The sequence below is a fragment of the Nyctibius grandis genome, chromosome 24 (genome assembly GCF_013368605.1).
Source record: "Nyctibius grandis isolate bNycGra1 chromosome 24, bNycGra1.pri, whole genome shotgun sequence".
Taxonomy (NCBI): Eukaryota; Metazoa; Chordata; class Aves; order Nyctibiiformes; family Nyctibiidae; genus Nyctibius; species Nyctibius grandis.
In genome coordinates this window covers 2,540,774-2,558,584 of record NC_090681.1, presented here as the reverse complement: position 1 = coordinate 2,558,584, position 17,811 = coordinate 2,540,774, and the positions used below count along the sequence as shown (strand labels likewise).

The 17,811-nt window shown below is 56.3% G+C and overlaps 1 protein-coding gene across 6 annotated transcripts in view; it reads right to left on the bottom strand.

The window, feature by feature from the left end:
• MACF1 (microtubule actin crosslinking factor 1) overlaps window positions 1–17,811 on the bottom strand; it is a 133,427-nt gene that overhangs the window by 75,885 nt on the left and 39,731 nt on the right. For all 6 annotated transcript variants that reach the window (XM_068417751.1, XM_068417754.1, XM_068417749.1 and 3 more), the window contains exons 9-35: window positions 17,675–17,794; window positions 17,478–17,573; window positions 17,103–17,230; window positions 16,889–16,982; window positions 15,794–15,948; window positions 15,349–15,625; window positions 14,791–14,919; window positions 14,456–14,533; window positions 14,138–14,299; window positions 13,631–13,735; window positions 13,010–13,105; window positions 12,252–12,377; window positions 9,965–10,117; window positions 8,791–8,945; window positions 8,299–8,425; window positions 7,669–7,852; window positions 6,916–7,085; window positions 6,457–6,635; window positions 6,123–6,261; window positions 5,390–5,583; window positions 5,059–5,221; window positions 4,664–4,747; window positions 4,449–4,556; window positions 4,101–4,199; window positions 3,247–3,399; window positions 3,060–3,148; window positions 2,488–2,623 (exon numbers count right to left, since the gene is read on the bottom strand). In XM_068417751.1, coding sequence (XP_068273852.1) covers window positions 2,488–2,623; window positions 3,060–3,148; window positions 3,247–3,399; window positions 4,101–4,199; window positions 4,449–4,556; window positions 4,664–4,747; window positions 5,059–5,221; window positions 5,390–5,583; window positions 6,123–6,261; window positions 6,457–6,635; window positions 6,916–7,085; window positions 7,669–7,852; window positions 8,299–8,425; window positions 8,791–8,945; window positions 9,965–10,117; window positions 12,252–12,377; window positions 13,010–13,105; window positions 13,631–13,735; window positions 14,138–14,299; window positions 14,456–14,533; window positions 14,791–14,919; window positions 15,349–15,625; window positions 15,794–15,948; window positions 16,889–16,982; window positions 17,103–17,230; window positions 17,478–17,573; window positions 17,675–17,794 — 3,699 coding nt within the window. The remainder of the gene's footprint in view (window positions 1–2,487; window positions 2,624–3,059; window positions 3,149–3,246; window positions 3,400–4,100; window positions 4,200–4,448; window positions 4,557–4,663; window positions 4,748–5,058; window positions 5,222–5,389; window positions 5,584–6,122; window positions 6,262–6,456; window positions 6,636–6,915; window positions 7,086–7,668; window positions 7,853–8,298; window positions 8,426–8,790; window positions 8,946–9,964; window positions 10,118–12,251; window positions 12,378–13,009; window positions 13,106–13,630; window positions 13,736–14,137; window positions 14,300–14,455; window positions 14,534–14,790; window positions 14,920–15,348; window positions 15,626–15,793; window positions 15,949–16,888; window positions 16,983–17,102; window positions 17,231–17,477; window positions 17,574–17,674; window positions 17,795–17,811) is intronic.

Here is a 17,811-nt window from a genome sequence, read left to right as displayed (position 1 = left end):
CCAAGATGTCCACTTCAGGGTACCCAGGACTCTCTCCCAGCACAGCTTCCACACCGACTCCCGCCATGCCTTAAACCCTGCACTGCTCAAGCAGATCTCGAGTGCCAGGACGGCCGGGGACCACCCCAGACCCCCGTGCCACGGAGCAGCCCCCCAGCCGGGCCATGCGTTAGGGCAGGAGCGCTGCATGCGGGGCCGCTCCCCCAGCACCAGCCCCTCGAAGCAGCCATGCTCTTCAGACAGGGCAAGGGGAGAAATCTAAGAGGCTGGAGGTCCCAGCATGGAAACAGTGAGAGACTGGGAACAGACCATCTACTATGGTGTTTCTGGAGGGGCTTTTGCTGGTATCCCCACAGGGAGGGTAATAATGAAGATGATAACGAGTAAACGCTCTTTGTGATTCTCCCAGTCCCACTGGTTGGGTATAAGGTTGGCCCAAGCACTAAAAGATTTTTGTGGGGATAGGGAAGAGGCAATCTGAATTGTGGAATTAATTCCTTTTGCATCCCCAAGACCCTCAGGGTATTTTTTTTTTATCGGTGAGTCTAACAGCAGTGGCAGGGGGTGGTGGTGGCTGCGGCACGGCCGGGTTACGGCACAGAGGACACAGCCTGCACCGGGCTGGTTTGCAGATCCCCCCACCGCCTTCTGCTGTGGGGCCGGGGCGAAGCGGCTGCAAAACCTCAGCTCTCCACCACCACCACCAGACTCGGGCGTGCACAGAGATGGACAAGCCACGGAAAGACAGAGGAGGGGGGAAAAAAGAGAAAGATAAAAAAAAAAGGAGATGGGAGGGAAGGGGAGTAAAAGGCTTTTACTTACCCGAGTTGCAGGGTGTGCCTTGAGCAGTTAAAGACAGAGCCTTACGGAGCAGCTCAGCCGTATCACACACAGTGTAAAGCTTGGTGTTAGCGTCCAGCATGCGACTGGTTTGCAAAAAGAAACCCCCCCCCACACAGGTCCGTCCTCTTTGACTTTGTGCATTTGGGTTGTTTAAATCCCGGCGGGTTAGTTAAACTTGTAAGCAAGGATGTCAGTTAATCTTCAAAACAGTTGACATGAAACACAAACCGTACAGGGACACATCATGCTCAATTTAGCGCGTTCTGCTGTGCGTTTTTTGTCTTTTATAACTTCTCTCTGGCAGTTGGATGTTTCCAGCAAGCAAATGTTAAGAGTTCCTCATGCTCCCTCTACAGTGAAGCAACCGCACGGCACAAGAGCCGCGGGGATCACCTCTGCTTTGGGTTCCTGGGCTTCGTGGAGAGCGTGAGTGAAAACCCTTCGAGCCTGTGCCCCAAAGCACCCTCACGCTGTACAAAACCAGCCTGGCGAGCCCTGGAGAAGGCTTTTGCTCTAAAAGTTGTTTTCCTGCCCAGGAGGGAGGAAAAAGGAAAGTAAAAAGCATCCTTTCCCCGGGCAGGAAAGGATGAGTGATGACTAACGAGTCTGCTGCCAGCGCGAGGGCTAAAGGGCTCGCAACAGAAAGCGTTTACAGCACTGAGACACCCGAAATGTGCTCTAAGGTCCCGTTTGGAGAGAAAAACCGTATGTTTAGGTGAAAGCTGGATGGGCAGATGTCAAACAAGCTGCCCCGTCGCCCTCTTCCCCCGAACAGGGCTTCACTCACGGACCCCACAGCCAAAACCCGCGTCACGCGGCCAGATCTGAGCGGGCTGTTGCTTCAGAGTACAGGGAGCCAGCAAGCAAACACACAAATATATCCATCGACACATGTATATACACTTATAGAACACACACACGGGTATCTGTGACTGACCGGAGACAGAGGCAATCAGGATGTGGGTTCAGCCCTCCCTACCCAGCGGGACAGGGATGGGGACTGACGGGAGCACTGGTGGGTGTGAACAGGGACTGGGGCCAGCTACGGGCCGTGAAGGTCTCCCAGGTCAGCTGAGGGCCTGGACGATGCAGTCGCCTTTCACTGGGGAGAGCGACTTCACCCAAGCACAGCTGAGACAAACCTCTCGCCAGACCCTGAGATATACGAGCCCTCACGGGCAAACGCCCTTTGGCACAAACCCACCTTCTCGTGTCTCCTGCACGCAGGCAGCCTGTGAGATGGAGCCCTCGACGGTTACAGCACCGAGAGGCCCTTCCCCAGGGGACACAGATCTGCTAAGGGGACCATTAGCCTGAGGCCCACCTACATCCTTGCCCACCGAGCATGGACAAGCCAACCCTGGTGCACAGGGCAGAGCTCTGATGAAAACCATTGCAAAGGACAACTCTGCCATTGACCTGGAAGGCAGCAGGCTCCTGCTTGGCCTCCAGAGACCACCCCAGCCTGGACGCTTCGGGTGACGCGTGGGCAGAAGAAAAGGGAGGGCAACCACGTGCAAGTAAGAAAGTTGATGGGTTGTGAGTGGCTGGTGGCCATGAAACACGCAACCAAGCAAAACTTTTTTCACACCCTGCAGAGTGGCCCGTGCCCGTGCAGCCACGGGACCGAGCAGGGACCAGTACCTTGTGCTCTGTCTCCTGAGCCAGCTGGCTCTGGAGCTGCTGGAGCTGCTCCGTGGAGTCACTGCAGAGCGCCTGGTAGGTCTCCTTCAGAGCACTGATCTGAGCAGAAATCTGTTCCTTCTCCGGGTGCGAAAGCCTACAAGGGGAAGGGGAAATCTCTCAGGGAAACTGCACAACCCAGCTCCCAGCTCTGCAGAATTACCACGCTCTTCTGGTGAAGGAAAAGGCCAAACCCAGCAGGAGTCCCCTCTTCTCACTGCCCTACTCAGCTAAAGCCAGAAGGGTAACTGTGCTGAGCAAAGGCTGACCTGCCTTGTAACGACCAAATCCCCAAATACAAGGGGCTGGATCACTACTAAAGGGGATTAATATTGTCCTAACAGGATACACGGGTTGCATATTTCACAGCTCTTGCTGCAGGTAAGCAAAAAGACTACTTCCACGTGCAGCTCATCGCTGTTTTTAACAGGAGTTGGGCACTGGACCCCAAGGATGGCTCCAGCACTGGCTCTAAGGTAACTCATGTCCCCCCCTCGCTCTCCCTGCCTGCCCCCTCCTCGGGCCACACTCACTTGTGGCTGTGTTTTGCCAGGAAGATTTGTGAAGTTTTGATGGCCTCAGAGACCTGCTCCTTCTTCGCAGCCAGCTCCTCATTCAGGGCCTATTGAGGGGGAAAAAAAAAAACAAAGCAGCTTAATTCAGACGTGGAAAAAAGAGCAGAAGCTCAAACAAACTGCCTGACGGCTGCCCCTGGTTTACCTGCTGCTCCGAGATGGATTTCTCGATGTCGCCCAGCTCTCTGCTCCCGGCAGCAGCCGTCCTGCCTTGTGCACTCTGCTTCAAGCCCAGGGCCCAGCCCAGGAGTTCCTTCACCTTGTCCACATGCTCCTGCTTCTCCTCCTCCACTACTTTCTGCAAACAGAGGAGGGAGGAAGATAACAACGTCAAAGGGGTCCCAGATTTCCAAAGGTGGAGAGAGGCGCCTGAGATATAACCTCAACATGGAGCAGCATCCTTGGGGTGGTAGGAAATGAGCCCGCGTGGTTTGAATAGAGTTCACAGAATCACAGAATCAATGAGGTTGGAAGAGCCCTCTGGGATCATTGAGTCCAACCATTGTCCTGACACCACCATGGCAACTAGATCACGGCACTAAGTGCCATCTCCAGGCCTTTCTTAAACCCCTCCAGAGATGGTGACTCCACCACCTCCCTGGGCAGCCCCTTCCAATGGCTAATGACCCTTGCTGAGAAGAAATGCTTCCTAATGTCCAACCTGACCCTCCCCTAGCCAAGCTTGAGGCTGTGTCCTCTTGTCCTATCGCTGGTTGCCTGGGAGAAGAGGCCGACTCCCACTCCACTACAACCTCCCTTCAGGTAGTTGTAGACCGCACTAAGGTCACCTCTGAGCCTCCTCTTCTCCAGGCTAAACAACCCCAGCTCCCTCAGCCATTCCTCGTAGGTCAGACCCTCCAGACCCTTCCCCACCTTGGTCACCCTCCTCTGGACTCGCTCCAACACCTCAACATCTTTCTCGAAGTGCAGGGCCCAGAACTGGACACAGGATTCAAGGTGTGGCCTCACCAGTGCCAAGTACCCGTACAAGGCCCTCACCTCCTCCTCCTCCAGCCGCCGGAGAGCATCGCTGATGTACTTCACGTGCTGTGTGGTTAACGTCACCAGAGCTGTGTAGCGAGTCCGCAAATCCATGAACTGTGAAGGGAGAGAGGGAGAAACGGAGCGTGTTTTATAGTATGTGACGTGGCTGCAGCACCTCTCGCCTGGGAAGCCCCCCAGGCACCTCGCAGACCCAGTACGGCATCGATGAAATGCAGCAAGCCTGTCGGGGAGGGCTGTGGCCACACACAGCACAGCGCTGGGGCGAAGGGGGGAAGCTCAACGGAGACGGGGGGGGATGCTCAACCCTTACAAAGAGAGCTACTGAGACCTTTGCCATCCTACCTCCTGCGTGATGGCGTCCGAGGAGGAGAGCATGCGCCGGCGCTTCATGGGAGACTTCTGCTGCGACTCCACAAACGCCCTGTACGTCATGAGCTGCAGCTCGTAGTCCTGCAAACGCAACCAGGGGGGGAGAGACATGGAGCACGCGAGGGGCAAACCGTGCTGGGGCTGTTCCTGCCCATCAGCCTTATCCAGGGGCGGGAGGGGACCCGTACCTTGACGGCAGCCGAGTATTGCTGGGAGAATTTCTGACACTGATCCAGTTTGGCTTGATTTTTCTCGATTTCTGCAGCCAAAGCCTTCAACGAGATTCAAAGCAAAAACAGTTGTCAGGACAGCTGCCGTGGGTGGTGAGCTGCATGTCCGTCCCCATCCCTCCCCTTCTGGGTAAAGTCTTTATCCTCTTCAACTTTTTATGCAAGGCCTCATCTCCACCTCAAGCTAAGCAGAGTTTCTCCGCTTCCCAGACACCCAGATCAGGCCTGCAGCCTCCTCCCCGCTGCTTTCCGTATTTTCAAGCTCACAGATGAAAAGATTTTAGTAAAAGAGAAGGAAGGACACGGTCACTGCAGCAGCCGCACCGTCGAGGCATCGCAAGGTCCTGCCTTACCGTTTGCTGGCTCAGCTGCTCCGACAGCACCCGGCTGTCCTCCGCCTGCCCCGGCTTCATCAGCTCCTGCTGGACCGTGATCTCCTCGATCCACCGGATCAGGGCACCGTGGCACTGCCGGTAATCACTCAGCACCTCCCGGATGCTCTCCAGCTCGGCGTGGCTGAAAGAAGCACCAGGACGAGTAAGAGGAGGGTGAAATGCCACCGGACGCTATAGGGATACCCCGGCCGAATCCCATCTGGAAAAATACTGCCTCTAACAAGCCTGACCCGAGCTCTCAGCTGAAGCACAGAAGTAAACCTGCAAAAGGAGGCAGGAGGTTGCTCACCGGGTCTCAATCTGGGCGCAGGCTCGCTGCCAGCGATCCCACAGCTGGCCCCCCTTCTCCTGGTAGCGCTCGAGGTCGATGCTGCGCTCTTGTCTCAGCCGGTACAGCTGCTCTCCCACCGCCTTCGCCTTTGCCATCTCCTCCTCCAAGGTGGAGAAGACGGAGCTCTTGTCCTTCACTTCCCCGAGCCATTGCTGCAAAACCAGCAAGAGACAGCACCAGCTCAATGGCACAGAAAGCAAAAGGCACGTGAAGGCAGAGATCCCCTCCTGCCCAGAGCTGACAAGCCTGAGAAGGGGATTATCTTCCCCCTCTCTTTAATCTGCAAAGAACTGGCTGGTTATAGGAGGTGCAAAACCAAGGGGACCATGTCCCCAGTCAGACTGGTTCAGCCCCTGTCCTACAGCAACAGGACACGTAGCTGCCAAGATGCCAGATGTGAGGGTGGTGAGACACTGGCCCATGTTGCCCAGAGAAGCTGTGGCTGCCCCCTCCCTGGCAGCGTTCAAGGCCAGGTTGGATGGGGCTTGGAGCAACCTGGGCTGGTGGAAGGTGTCCCGGCCCGTGGCAGTGTGGTTGGGACTAGATGGGATTTAAGGTCCCTTCCAACCCAAACCAGCCTGTGATTCTATAGGGCACGTGCTGGCACACGTGAGCATAAGACAGTGCTTGACAAACACCAAAGCGTCGGTGGGTTTCTGCCTGCCCACCTCGGGACGTGAACAGCACCCACCTGTAAGGCTGTCCTGTGAGCCTGGATAGCTGCGGGATCAGCAGGGACTGCCTCCTCTTGGCTCAGCTTCACCTCGTACCCTTTGACCAGGGATTCCGCTCCTTGGGTGTTACGAATAATAATATCAACCGTCTTCAACCTGGCAAATCAAACAGAGGCAGCACGATGACATCCAACATTTGGCAGAGGTCTTCTTGATGGTGAGGCTGTTTGTACTGTACGCCGCAGAGGGATGGAGCTCGGTCACGGGGCAGGGCAAGGGGTGTTAGAGGTCTTTAGGAGAGCTGGGCAGCTTCAAAAAGGTGTTTGGCAACAGAGGCCCATCCCAACTCACTTGTCCAAGTAGATGGAAGACAGTCCATGCATCTGGTCCATCTTGTTCACCAGCAAGTCAAGCTCAGAACGCAAGTGGGGGGTGCTGGGCCCCGCGGGCGCCTTGTTGAGGAAGCTGTAGCATCGCTCAGACACGAACCGCAGGTCCGACTGCAGCCGCTGCAGATCCTCCTGCGTGCGCTGCGGGAGGGAGGGGGAGGACGTGAAAGGAGAGCCCAGGTAGGTGGAGAAATGCAGGAGTGCCCTTGGCAAAGGAGATGGGTATGAAGCGAAGCAGGGAGCCCACCCGGAGACGCTTCCTGCTACTTGCTGTGCAGCAAGACCCCCTTGAACCCCGCACAGTCACGCACCCACCACCCACATGTTCACCCTGGAGAAGTTAAAAGCTACTTTTGGCACACGCTAAAGCCCAGCAGCCACCACCTCCCTCCCCTCCACACCTCGCAGCAGCAGGACTGACCTCCTGCTCTGCGATGCGGATCGTGTTTTCCTGGATGGTATCAGCATCTGCTCGGGCGCTGCTCGGGGACTGGATTCGGCTCACCAGCCTCTGCTCACACTCCTCCAGGCGCAGACGGATGTTCTTCAGCTCTGAGAGGTACGTCCTGGCAACGGTCTCATCCTTGTCTTCTGCAAGTCACAGGCAAACCAAAACAGCAGCTCAGACAAACCCCTGGCCGGTATCTGCCCCAAACGGGACCTGCCAGGAGCCCCGGAGCCAAGCGCAGCATCGCGCTGACACCACGGCACCAGGGTGTCTGCTCAGATGGAAAACAAGTTAATTAAATCATCTCATTCAACCGCAGCTGAGAATGAGTCCAGCCACAGGGCACCTCGCACGAGGAAGCCGGAGTCCTCGGTCTTAGTGGGACTCTCAGTCCTGCCTTGTCACACGTGTCACCACCACGTATATTTTCTTAAAGATCAATCGCAGGAAGAGCTCCTTGCTCAGCGTGCACCCTAATGACTAAACCCGCCTCGACAATATCAGGGTTCAGCAGTTAAGCTGAGGCTGTGAAGCCAAGCCCTCTCTGCAGGAACATCGCTGGCCAAGGGCCCAACACTTGAATGGATGGAGAAATAAGGAGAGCAGCTGCTCACACCACCAACCAGCGAGCTCAGAAAAAAAATAAGACAATGAAACCATCCCATAAATCCTTTGTTTATGGGTCCCCACAGCTCCTGGTTAATCCATCAGCCCTTTGAAGCTCACCGTTCTCCATGGACTCCAGCAGCTGCCGGATATGTCCCCTGGAAGCCTCCACTTCCTCATCCAGACGCAGCCGCTCCGACACCGAGAAGAGCTCCGAGTCCCGGCTGTCCTGCAGGAAGTCCTCGTAGTGCGCCTGGAGGCTCTTCAGGGCTTGCTGGCACTCCCCTTGCGCCAAGGACCTGAGCTGTAGTGGAAAAGCAGCACATCTAACCCCAGGAACAACTTCCTACACGTCACCCGCAGCCACCCTCCCCAGCTTAATCGCCTTCGTTTGCCAAGTGAGTAGTTTCTCTTTAGAGGAGAAAAGGCAAGCTCCTCCGTACCGGCCTCACGCCTCCCTCCAGCTTTGCTCACTCCCTGATGAGACGCTACGTCCACAATCTCTTATGCTTGTTACAGCTCAGCAGCAAACTGCTGATGCTCTTTGTATCGGGAAAAACCGCAACGGTTTGGCACAGAACCCCCAAGCTCAGGTTTTCCCATAGTTCAAGGTGCAAAGACCCTTGGCTTGCCCACCCTTGCAGCCTCTGGTCTTCCCTTTTAACGTTCCCCTTCCTCCTCAGCCCCGTAGAGAAGCCCGGACAGTGACCAGCGCAGCCCTGGAGCCAGGCACAGAAGCTCCTACCATACCTTTTCCATGCTGAAGCTCTGCACCAGGGCTATGTCCTTGCGCAGGTAGTTCCAGGAGATGAGGCTCTTTGTGTTCATGTGGAGCTGGTGCCAGAGAGCCATCACTTTCTGGTACAACTGCTCTACCCTGAAAGGGGAAGGAGCAGATCCGTCAGCCCTGGATCTCCCCAGCACGCCCAGCCCTGACCCTGTTAATCCACCAGCCGCCGGTGCCAGCCAGGAGCCTGTCAAGGCAGTGACCCCCCAGGGAGCAATGCCAGAGATCCCTGAAGGGATCCCTCCTCCCAAATCATCACTTTCTCCTTTGGAAGCTACTACAGCAGTTGCTGCGATGGAGTTTGCAGCTGTATAACCATGAGGGATTCCTTTCCTTGCCCCATATCAGCTGTGCCACCCACTCCTATTCCTCCATCCCAGCTCCTCTCCCATTCCCACCCCAGATCTGTCCCCCCCAATGCCACCAACCCCCCGCAGCAGAGACCAGCACGTTACCTGTTGGCCATCTCAATGGCCTCTTTGTTGGGCGGCGGGATCAGGAAGCAGACAGAGGGGACCATGGCCTCATTCCCTGTGGGGCTGATCACCTTCCACTTGGTCCTCTGGGAATTGTCCTCCAGCACGCACTCGTCGTTCCTGCAGACGGTGATCTGCAGCGGCACCAACACCACCCACCCGTCAGAAACCAGCAGCGAGGCTGCACGCGCCTGCCCTTGCTGCCAGCTCCCCTCCTGGGGCGAGCCAGCTCCCACAAATCTAGATATACATAAATTTTAATCAAGCGAGAGACTGGTATAACGCCGAGCAGCGCAGCACGCTCATGTCTGGAGAGGAAGGGACAAGGAAGTTAAACGGAGTTGGCACCACCCATGTGCTGCTTTGGCTGAGGCTGATGAAGCCCGTCCTCTTTAGGGAAAAGGGCTTCACAGAATCCCAGAATCAATGAGGTTGGAAGAGCCCTCTGGGATCATCGAGTCCAACCATTGCCCTCACACCACCATGGCAACTAGACCAGGGCACTAAGTGCCATCTCCAGGCTTTTCTTAAACACCTCCAGAGATGGTGACTCCACCACCTCCCTGGGCAGCCCCTTCCAATGGCTAATGACCCTTGCTGAGAAGAAATGCTTCCTAATGGCCAACCTGAACCTCCCCTGGCCAAGCTTGAGGCTGTGTCCTCTTGTCCTATCGCTGCTTGCCTGGGAGAAGAGGCCGACTCCCACTTCACTACAACCTCCCTTCAGGCAGTTGTAGACTGCACTAAGGTCACCTCTGAGCCTCCTCTTCTCCAGGCTAAACACCCCCAGCTCCCTCAGCCGTTCCTCGGAGGTCAGACCCTCCAGACCCTTCCCCAGCTTGATCGCCCTCCTCTGCACTCGCTCCAACACCTCAACATCTCTCTTGAAGTGCGGGGCCCAGAACTGGACACAGGATTCAAGGTGCGGCCTCGCCAGTGCCAAGTACAGAGGGACCATCACTTCCCTTTAGCTCCTGCCCAGAATAAACCTGACATATGGAAATCTGCTCCAGGAAAACCAGCCGCACTATTTCCCTCCTCCGTTCCTGCTTTCCATTGGCAGACACAACAAAGCTCATCCTGACCCACCACGGGCATTGCTCCCCTGCCTCACCCCTGCCTCCCCTGTCAGTGACACCCTTCCAGCCCTCACCTCGATCTGCCGATAGTCACAAACGGCCTTGATGGGGATCGTGCTCTTCACAAGGTGCTCCGGATTCCTGGGCCGGAGCTGAACGATGGTTTTGGATCGTCCCACCAGGCTGGCAACGGAGCTCTTGGACTGAATGAGCTGCTCCTTCTCGTCCTGGCAGAAAGGGGGATGAAGCACGGGTTGCTCGAAGCAGGGCAAGAGCTGACCTGCAAGAGCTAGGCTAGGATCTCTGAACAAACACATCAGGAGGATCCTGCTGCCCTAACGGGATGGGAAGAGGGGTCAGGAGAAGGGATGGAAGGGAGAACAGACTTCAGTCAGGGTGGGACCTCTCCACTACTCCCACTGCCCTGCAAAGCCACATGCACACCTCTGGCTCTTCTGCTGCTAGGACCAGGAACCGTTGTCTTTCAAAAGGGAAAAAAGAGAACACAGCACACACCAAAATTAAAGTCCCAGGAGGCGTAAGGGGCCACGAGCAGGACAAGCTCCAGCCCAAAGCCGGGGATGTTTAGTTGCCTGGAGGAGGGACCACAGAAGCATGCTCCCTTTTCTAAAGCAAAGGATGAAGGCGTGTGTAAACCAACAGCTGGAATGGGGATAGATGAATTACGGGGATAAAACACCTCAGGAGAAGGGGCCAGTGGTGGAGTGATCGCACAGGTCTCTGCGTTCGGGTAGGAATTTGCCGGTTGGAGGAAGATGCTGCACAATTGATTCTGACACGTCCCTGCTGGGTTCAGTGATGGGACAACTGGGGAGGGTGGTGGCAAAGCTCCCCTGGAAGAGCCTCCAGCACTGACGGAGACGTGTGCGGATCACAACACTGGCAGCTCGTGTGATTAGTGGCAGCTCAGCCCGTTCTGGCTGCAAAAGTTGAAAAAGGATCCCAGAAAAAATGTTCTCCCTCATGCTTGGTCCTCTCGGGGTGGGTTAGTGAGCTAACAACACTGCAGGATAATTTAATGGTAAAAAAAAAAAAGAAAAATAAAAGAATAAATGATTAAATAAACTACCTGTGCCTGTCCCAGGGAGCATGATTGGAAGAAATACAACTTTAACTTATCAGGTAAGAAAGAGTGATAATGCTGAGGTCAGGGCAGCTGCCCCAGCCCCGAGATCGTGGCTGCTCTCCGGCTGCCCGGACAAGCCTCTCGCCCCCCAGACGGTGCCTGTCAGCCTCCTGGTGCCACAGGGCTCGCAAACACGGACCCCAGGAGCCAGGCTGGCTGCTCCGTGTCCTGGTAGCGCTGGAGGACAGATCAGGACAACCCCAAGACCATGACAGAGAGGACGGGAGCCCCCAGGCCTCCAGGAGAGGGGACGGTGAGCCCTACCCCATCACAAACACCCAGTGACAGCATCCCAGCTTCACGGGGGACCCGCTGAGTGGGTGCCAAAGCACCCACCTGCCTCCACACACTCACCAGTCACCTCCTGGCACCGAGGGTTAACCCTCAGCCCAAACCCTCCCCCGGCCCTGGTTTCAGACACCATCACATGCTTTGCTCCTTGGGTTTTTGCTTTAGGTTGGTTTTTTTTTCAGGCCAACCCAGACAAGAAGATCACAGTGTGATCACCCGTCGTCTGCTCTCTGCTACGCCGCAGCTAAGCCAGGCCACATGTCTGGAGATCAGCGCTGCCGAGCCCCCGAGCCCCCGTCCCCGCGCACGGCTGGGCTGCCCCGGCTCCCCCCACCGGCCTGGTGCGATGGATTAACGTGGGATTTGGTGTGGACAAAGCACAGGCATTTCTCTACCATCCCACCGCACTCCTGGCAAGCACCAGCTCCAAAGCAGACACAGAGCATCCTACGGGCGACACCTCCGTCAGCAGAATGACCAGCTCCACGCAGACCAGCACAGCGTGATGGGCACCGGTGGGGAAGAACCAGCTCCCAGGTCAGGCTCTGAGCCAGCACAGCCAGCACGCACCGCCTGCTCCTCACCCCGAGGACACAGAAAGACGCTGGACGCTGCCTCTAAACACCAGCGACCCATCGGCTGTTGTAACGACCGAGATCTGGCCACCATTGGCAGCGTTACACTCATCAGAGGTGCAGCTGGGGTCACACACACGCACCCCACGGCCCCTACAAACACACGCAGCAACCCCAAAGAAAAGCAGAACATTGACCGTGACGGGGAAACTAAACCACGTTACACAAAACCACGTCGCTGTGGGAATAAAATGAGGCAGCAAGAGGTGCCCCAAGCAATGCTGCTGGAGCGGAGCAAAAAGGCCGCCCAGCGCCCGCCCAGGGTGGTGGGGACATCCGAGAACCCACCATGGAGTCCTGCAGCAGGTCCTCCAGCCGCGTCAGGCTCGTGTTATGGTCACAAGAATACTTCCTTTTGATGGAGTCCTGCAGGTTGCGCAGGTAGGTCTCCGACTCCCGGGCGTCGCTGAAGAACTGCAAAGGCAAAGAGGGTCACGGAAACCTGCACAGGAGCCCACCGAGCAGCCAGCAGCACTCTGTGGGCACGGGACCACCCCAGCATCTCAACCAGCAGCTCCCAACGCTATTCTGGCCTCAGGGCTGCGAGGGCAGCGAGCATCCCATGTGGATGGCCAGAGCTATAGGGAAGTTATCATAGAATCATCGAATGGTTTGGGTTGGAAGGGACCTTAAAGATCATCTAGTTCCAACCCCCCTGCCATGGGCAGGACACCTTCCACTAGCCCAGGTTGCTCCAAGCCCCATCCAAACTGGCCTTAAACACTGCCAGGGAGGGGGCAGCCACTTCTCTGGGCCACCTAGGCCAGGGTCTCACCACCCTCACAGTAAAGAATTTCTTCCTAATATCCATCTAAATCTCCCCTCTTTCAGTTTAAAACCGTTCCCCCTCGTCCTGTCACTACATCCCTTTTGCCCTAGTGAGACATCCCTGGAGAGAAGCTAAGGAGAAAGGGATGATGGAGGAGAAAGCAGCACCCATGAGCACCACAAATCCCTCCTTCCCTCTCCCCCAAAGGGAGCAGCAGCATCTGGAGCTCACACGGCGGGCGGTGAGCAGGGCAATCCGGGCTGCCCCTCCCAAGTACCTGGAAATAGGCAGCGTTCTCCTTCACGTGCTGTTCCACGCACAGGCAGAGCTGCTTAATCCACTGCCACTGGGTCTGCACGGCAGCGCTGTAGGCCTGAGGAACACACGGCAGTGAGTACCGAGCAGCTACCAGCCAGGAGGGTCACAGGAGGGACCCAGCTACAGCCGGTGGGATGTGCATAAACGGGCAAGATCTGGCTGCAACCAGGAGGGTTTGGACACACGAAGAGCAGGAGACAGCAGACCCTGGGCCAGCGATGAGAGAAATACCAGGGAGAAACATGTCCCCGCAGCCCTTTGCTTCACCACCACGGCTTTCCTGCAAGCCTGGCTAACTCCAAGGGAGCCAAGGGCATTCCCTGCCTCACCTCGCTCACCTCATGCTCTGCACACGCGTGTCTGTGTCTTAATTTGAGGTGGGGGTTATTTAGGAATGGCCTCGAGCTTCTCATTGTGCTCCCCAGAATAAAACAGCTCCATCCCTGCACTCATGTTCTTCTGCCACCATAAAACACTATCAGCCCTGGTTGCCTGTAGGGTGGGACAGCAAGTTTCCCCGTCCCAGGTGAGAAGATTTGCTGCCAGCTGATTCTCGGGGCTCCTCCGTGTGCCCACTCACCTCTACGGTTTGCTTGGCCGGGTGGTTCTCCAGGGCCAGCAGCTCAGCCGTGTCTTGGAGCGAGCGGAAGATGTCCTGCTTCTCCTCCAGCTCAGTCGTCAGCTCCTGCACGAAGGACACAAGCAAAGTCCAACTCTTGGCTCTGGGGAGCAGCCTCGCTCAGCCCACGTGCTTGAAAGAGGAATCAATTTTCCTCTTTAGCTCAGACTTTTTTTTTCCCCGTTAGTTAAAGACGCCTTTAGTTCCAAACAGCGCTAAAAAGACAGTTTTTGATGCCGTTTCGATTGAAACTCAATTGAACAAACACTTTTTTGCACTTTCTGCTCTAGGGAGAGCTCTTTCATCGGCTGCACTCCTGAGCTACAAGCTCCGTGACTTAGGAGGGAGCATCCAGCCTCTGGGGACCTCAGCTCTGTTGGCAGCTGAAGGTCCCACAGCGGATTAAAAGCAGCAGCAGCCCAACCACGAGAGCACCCATCCCACCAGTCCTGCCCCGGGGTCGCTCACCGAGAAGTAGTTTTTCTTGGCTGCAATGTTGGGGTTGTTGTCGCTCCAGTCGTAGGCCAGCTCCTCCTCCTCCTTCTCGTTCAGCCAGATCAGCTCAGCCGTGGCCCGAGACACGAAGCCGTGCAAGCTCTGGAGGTGTCTCAGCCGGAAGCTCGAGGTTTCCTGAACACAACAAAGCATGATTCCTCTCCCCTGCTCTGAAGGCGACGGGTTTCTTCCCTCCTCCCCAGCCTTCAGAGCAGGGATGCTCAGCAGCAGGGCAGGGATGGACCCCGCGCTCCCTGTGCAGGGCTAGAAGCCCACTCGAAGCCCACTCACCATCAGCTTGCAGTACTGTGTCTCCAGCTTGCCCAGCGTCTCCGTGTAGCTAGCACGGAAGTTCTGAGACATTTTACCCTGAAGGATGAGAAATGCTCCTGTTACCCGACACAGGATGGCCTCACCTGAAACCCCCTCCCCAAATCTTTCTCCCCAGCTCTGTGTGAGCAAGAGGAGGTGGAGAGGATGGCTCAGGGCAGCAGCTTCTTGCCCCAGCCCAGCGCCAATTCAGAGGCTCCACCTTTAATAAACACCTCTGCCCCAGGCACCTCTACCCACGGAGCTCATCCCAATGCCCTCACCTTCACTGTGTCACCCAGCCCGTGCCACCATACCTCGTACATCCTGGCCTCCTTTACGCTGGAGCCCAGGTCCTCCACGCTGGTATGGACGTGCCGCTGGGTCTCCAGTTGGGTTTCCACGCTCGGCAGGTCGGTTCCCCACTCTGCCCGCTCCAGTCTCATCTGAAAGAGGCCAAGAGGTCCAAGTCAGCACTCCCCACCTGCAGGAGCCTATCTCAAAAGGACACGAGGGCAAGGAAACCTCCTAGGTCACTCAAGAGGGGACATGCGCCACGCCAGTCCTGGTAGAAGGTCCTAAAGCTCCAACACTGAATGATTTCCAGGAGAGCCTACACAAGCCTCACACCCACATAAGACCAAAGGACTGACTGGATCAGTACAGGTTTGCTTCCAGCTTTGAAAGGATCTTCTGATACCCACTGATCAGCAGGATCATGAGAGAGAAAACCCAACTCAAGCCTCGGTGCTCTCCAGAAACTCTGAACCATCAATATTCGCAGATAAAGGCAGGAAAAAGCCCAGACCAGCTTCCTGCCTCCCATGTCACCGTGAGCAGAGGCAGGTGATGTGGCCCAAAGAGCCAGCACTCACCTGCATTTCCTCCACCCAGGCCAGCAGCTCGTACACAAAGCGGAGGCTGCCTTCATCTTCGGAAGAGGAGATGGCCACCAGCTCTGTCCTGGTCATGGGCTTCCGGAACCAGGAGGCCGAGGAGGTGTGAAGCCCTTTGGTCAGGGACTCGCCCTTCAAGTGCGTTGTGCTCAGCGTGGAAGTGGGCACCAGCTCCAGGGTGGAGAAGTGACCTTTCCTGTACAGGTTGGTGCATTCCAGCCTCAGCGTCACCAGCTCGTCTTGCAGCCGCATGATCCTGGAGGAGCAAGCAAGGCATGGGTAAGAAGATGCATGCACTGTCCCTCCTTCCCCACAACAGAGCAGAGGAGTGCCATGCATCAGCCCCTGACCACCTTCCTCCATCCACAGACCCCCTGACCACCTTTCTCCATCCACAGACCATCTCGGGCACGGCCAGTCTCACCTGAACACCAGCTCCTCCAGCTGGTAGTAGTTCTCATCCCGAAGGATCTGCACGTCCACCTGCAGCTGGCGGATGAGCCCCTCGCACTCCTGCAGGTACACCACCACGTCGGATTCGTACTGCACCGGCTGGCCCGACTCCAGGTGAGCAGCGTCCTGCACCGAGAGGGAGGACACTGAGGGCTGGGTCCCTTCAGCCCTGGCACATGGGCAGAGAGAACACGATGGCAGCCCAGCATCAACTTTACGACCAGAAAGACAGAATCCCAGAATCGATGAGGTTGGAAGAGCCCTCTGGGATCATCAAGTCCAACCATTGCCCTGACACCACCATGGCAACTAGACCAGGGCACTAAGGGCCATGTCCAGGCTTTTCTTAAACCCCTCCAGAGATGGGGACTCCACCACCTCCCTGGGCAGCCCCTTCCAATGCCTAATGACCCTTGCCGAGAAGAAATGCTTCCTAATGTCCAACCTGAACCTCCCCTGGCCAAGCTAAACCTCCCCTGGCCAAGCCAAGACCTTTTGATCCCCAAGCTTGACTTGAGCAGAAGAACATGAGCTCATCACTCACACCACACCCGGGCCATCCCCTTTAGAAAAGCTCCTGCAGATGAACCGAAAGCTTCTAGGACAGACGGGCTCCCATGGCGAGTCCCACAGACAGTCGCTTAAACGTGCATCTCCTTTCTTCCTTGGGTTTAACCATTTTTAGCTCCCAACCTTCACATCTCTTCCTCCCAGAACAAAACACCCCTCTCCAGAAATTTGCTCCCTACCTACAGTCCGCAAGCGAGTCCTTTCTGCCAGTCTTTTAGGCAAATAAAACAGATTTGAGGGGTTTTAAGGCTCATTTTACAACAAGCTTTCCCAGAACCGCAGTTCTCCTCCAAGCCAGTACCGCTGCAGCGTCCAGCCTCGCTACCTCCATCCCCTGAGGCAGGCTCCATGGCAGAAGATAAAGGAAAGCTGCCCAGGGGAACCCACCACCCCACGCAGAAGAGAGGGGAAGAGATGGGCGTAAAGGAAGAGGCAGGAAAATTAAAAAAAAAATAAATAAAAAAGTTAGGAGGGGGAAAATACCCCCCCCACTCACAGCCTGCAGCGTGTTCTTTGCCAGAGTGAGTTTTTCTTCACAGCTCAGAGCACCATTCTGGATTTTGTTAGCGATTTGTAGCAGCAATTCCAGCCTGCGATGACAGAGGGAAAGAGAATAAGAGAGAGACAGAGGGGCTTTGGGATGTCCCTCCAGCCCGGGGAGCAGGGGACACCCCCGCAGGGGACTCTGCCTGCCGCAGCAGAGCACCGACCTCTCCACCGCCGGCCGCAGGAGCTTCTCGCGCTCCAGCATCTCGATGATGAGCTTGCCCCACTCCTCCTCCACGTCGTTGGGGTGGTAGCCCTGGGGCAACTTGATGCGTCCAAATTCAATCCATACCTGGGGAAAACATCAACAGAACGGCATTTCCCACCTCCTCCCCGCGCTGGCTAGAGAGAGATCACAGCAAGGCGAGCAGGGCTGTGAGGCAGCAGCTCTGCCTCCGCTCCCGCCTGCTGCATCATCTACCCTGAGGGTTATTTCCACTTCTCCATTCCCAAATAAACCCGAACTGAGCACACTTTAGTCTTGCTAAAAGCACAACGCTCCCACACACAAGCCTCTGGGTAGCCAGGATGATACTTACCTCTAACAGTTTGTAGAGCTCCTCTATCCTTCCTTTTTCCTGCTCTTTCGCTGGGATTTCAGTTTCTTTGAAGTGGATGTACTGGTTATAAAGTGCCTGGGATGGGAAAGGCTCGTCAGAAACCTGGGGAACGCCACCACCCAGCTCTCAGCACCGAGCACATGAGACATTGCAGATGGATCTTGCCCAGGACCTACCTTTAGCTCTACAGGGTTCTGGGGGAAGGATTTATCTGACATGAGTATCGTGTGCTGCTTGATCCACGAGATGAGGGACTCCACGCGGCTCTGGTACTCCAGCCACCTCGAATCCACCTCCTGCGGGCGAGAGCACC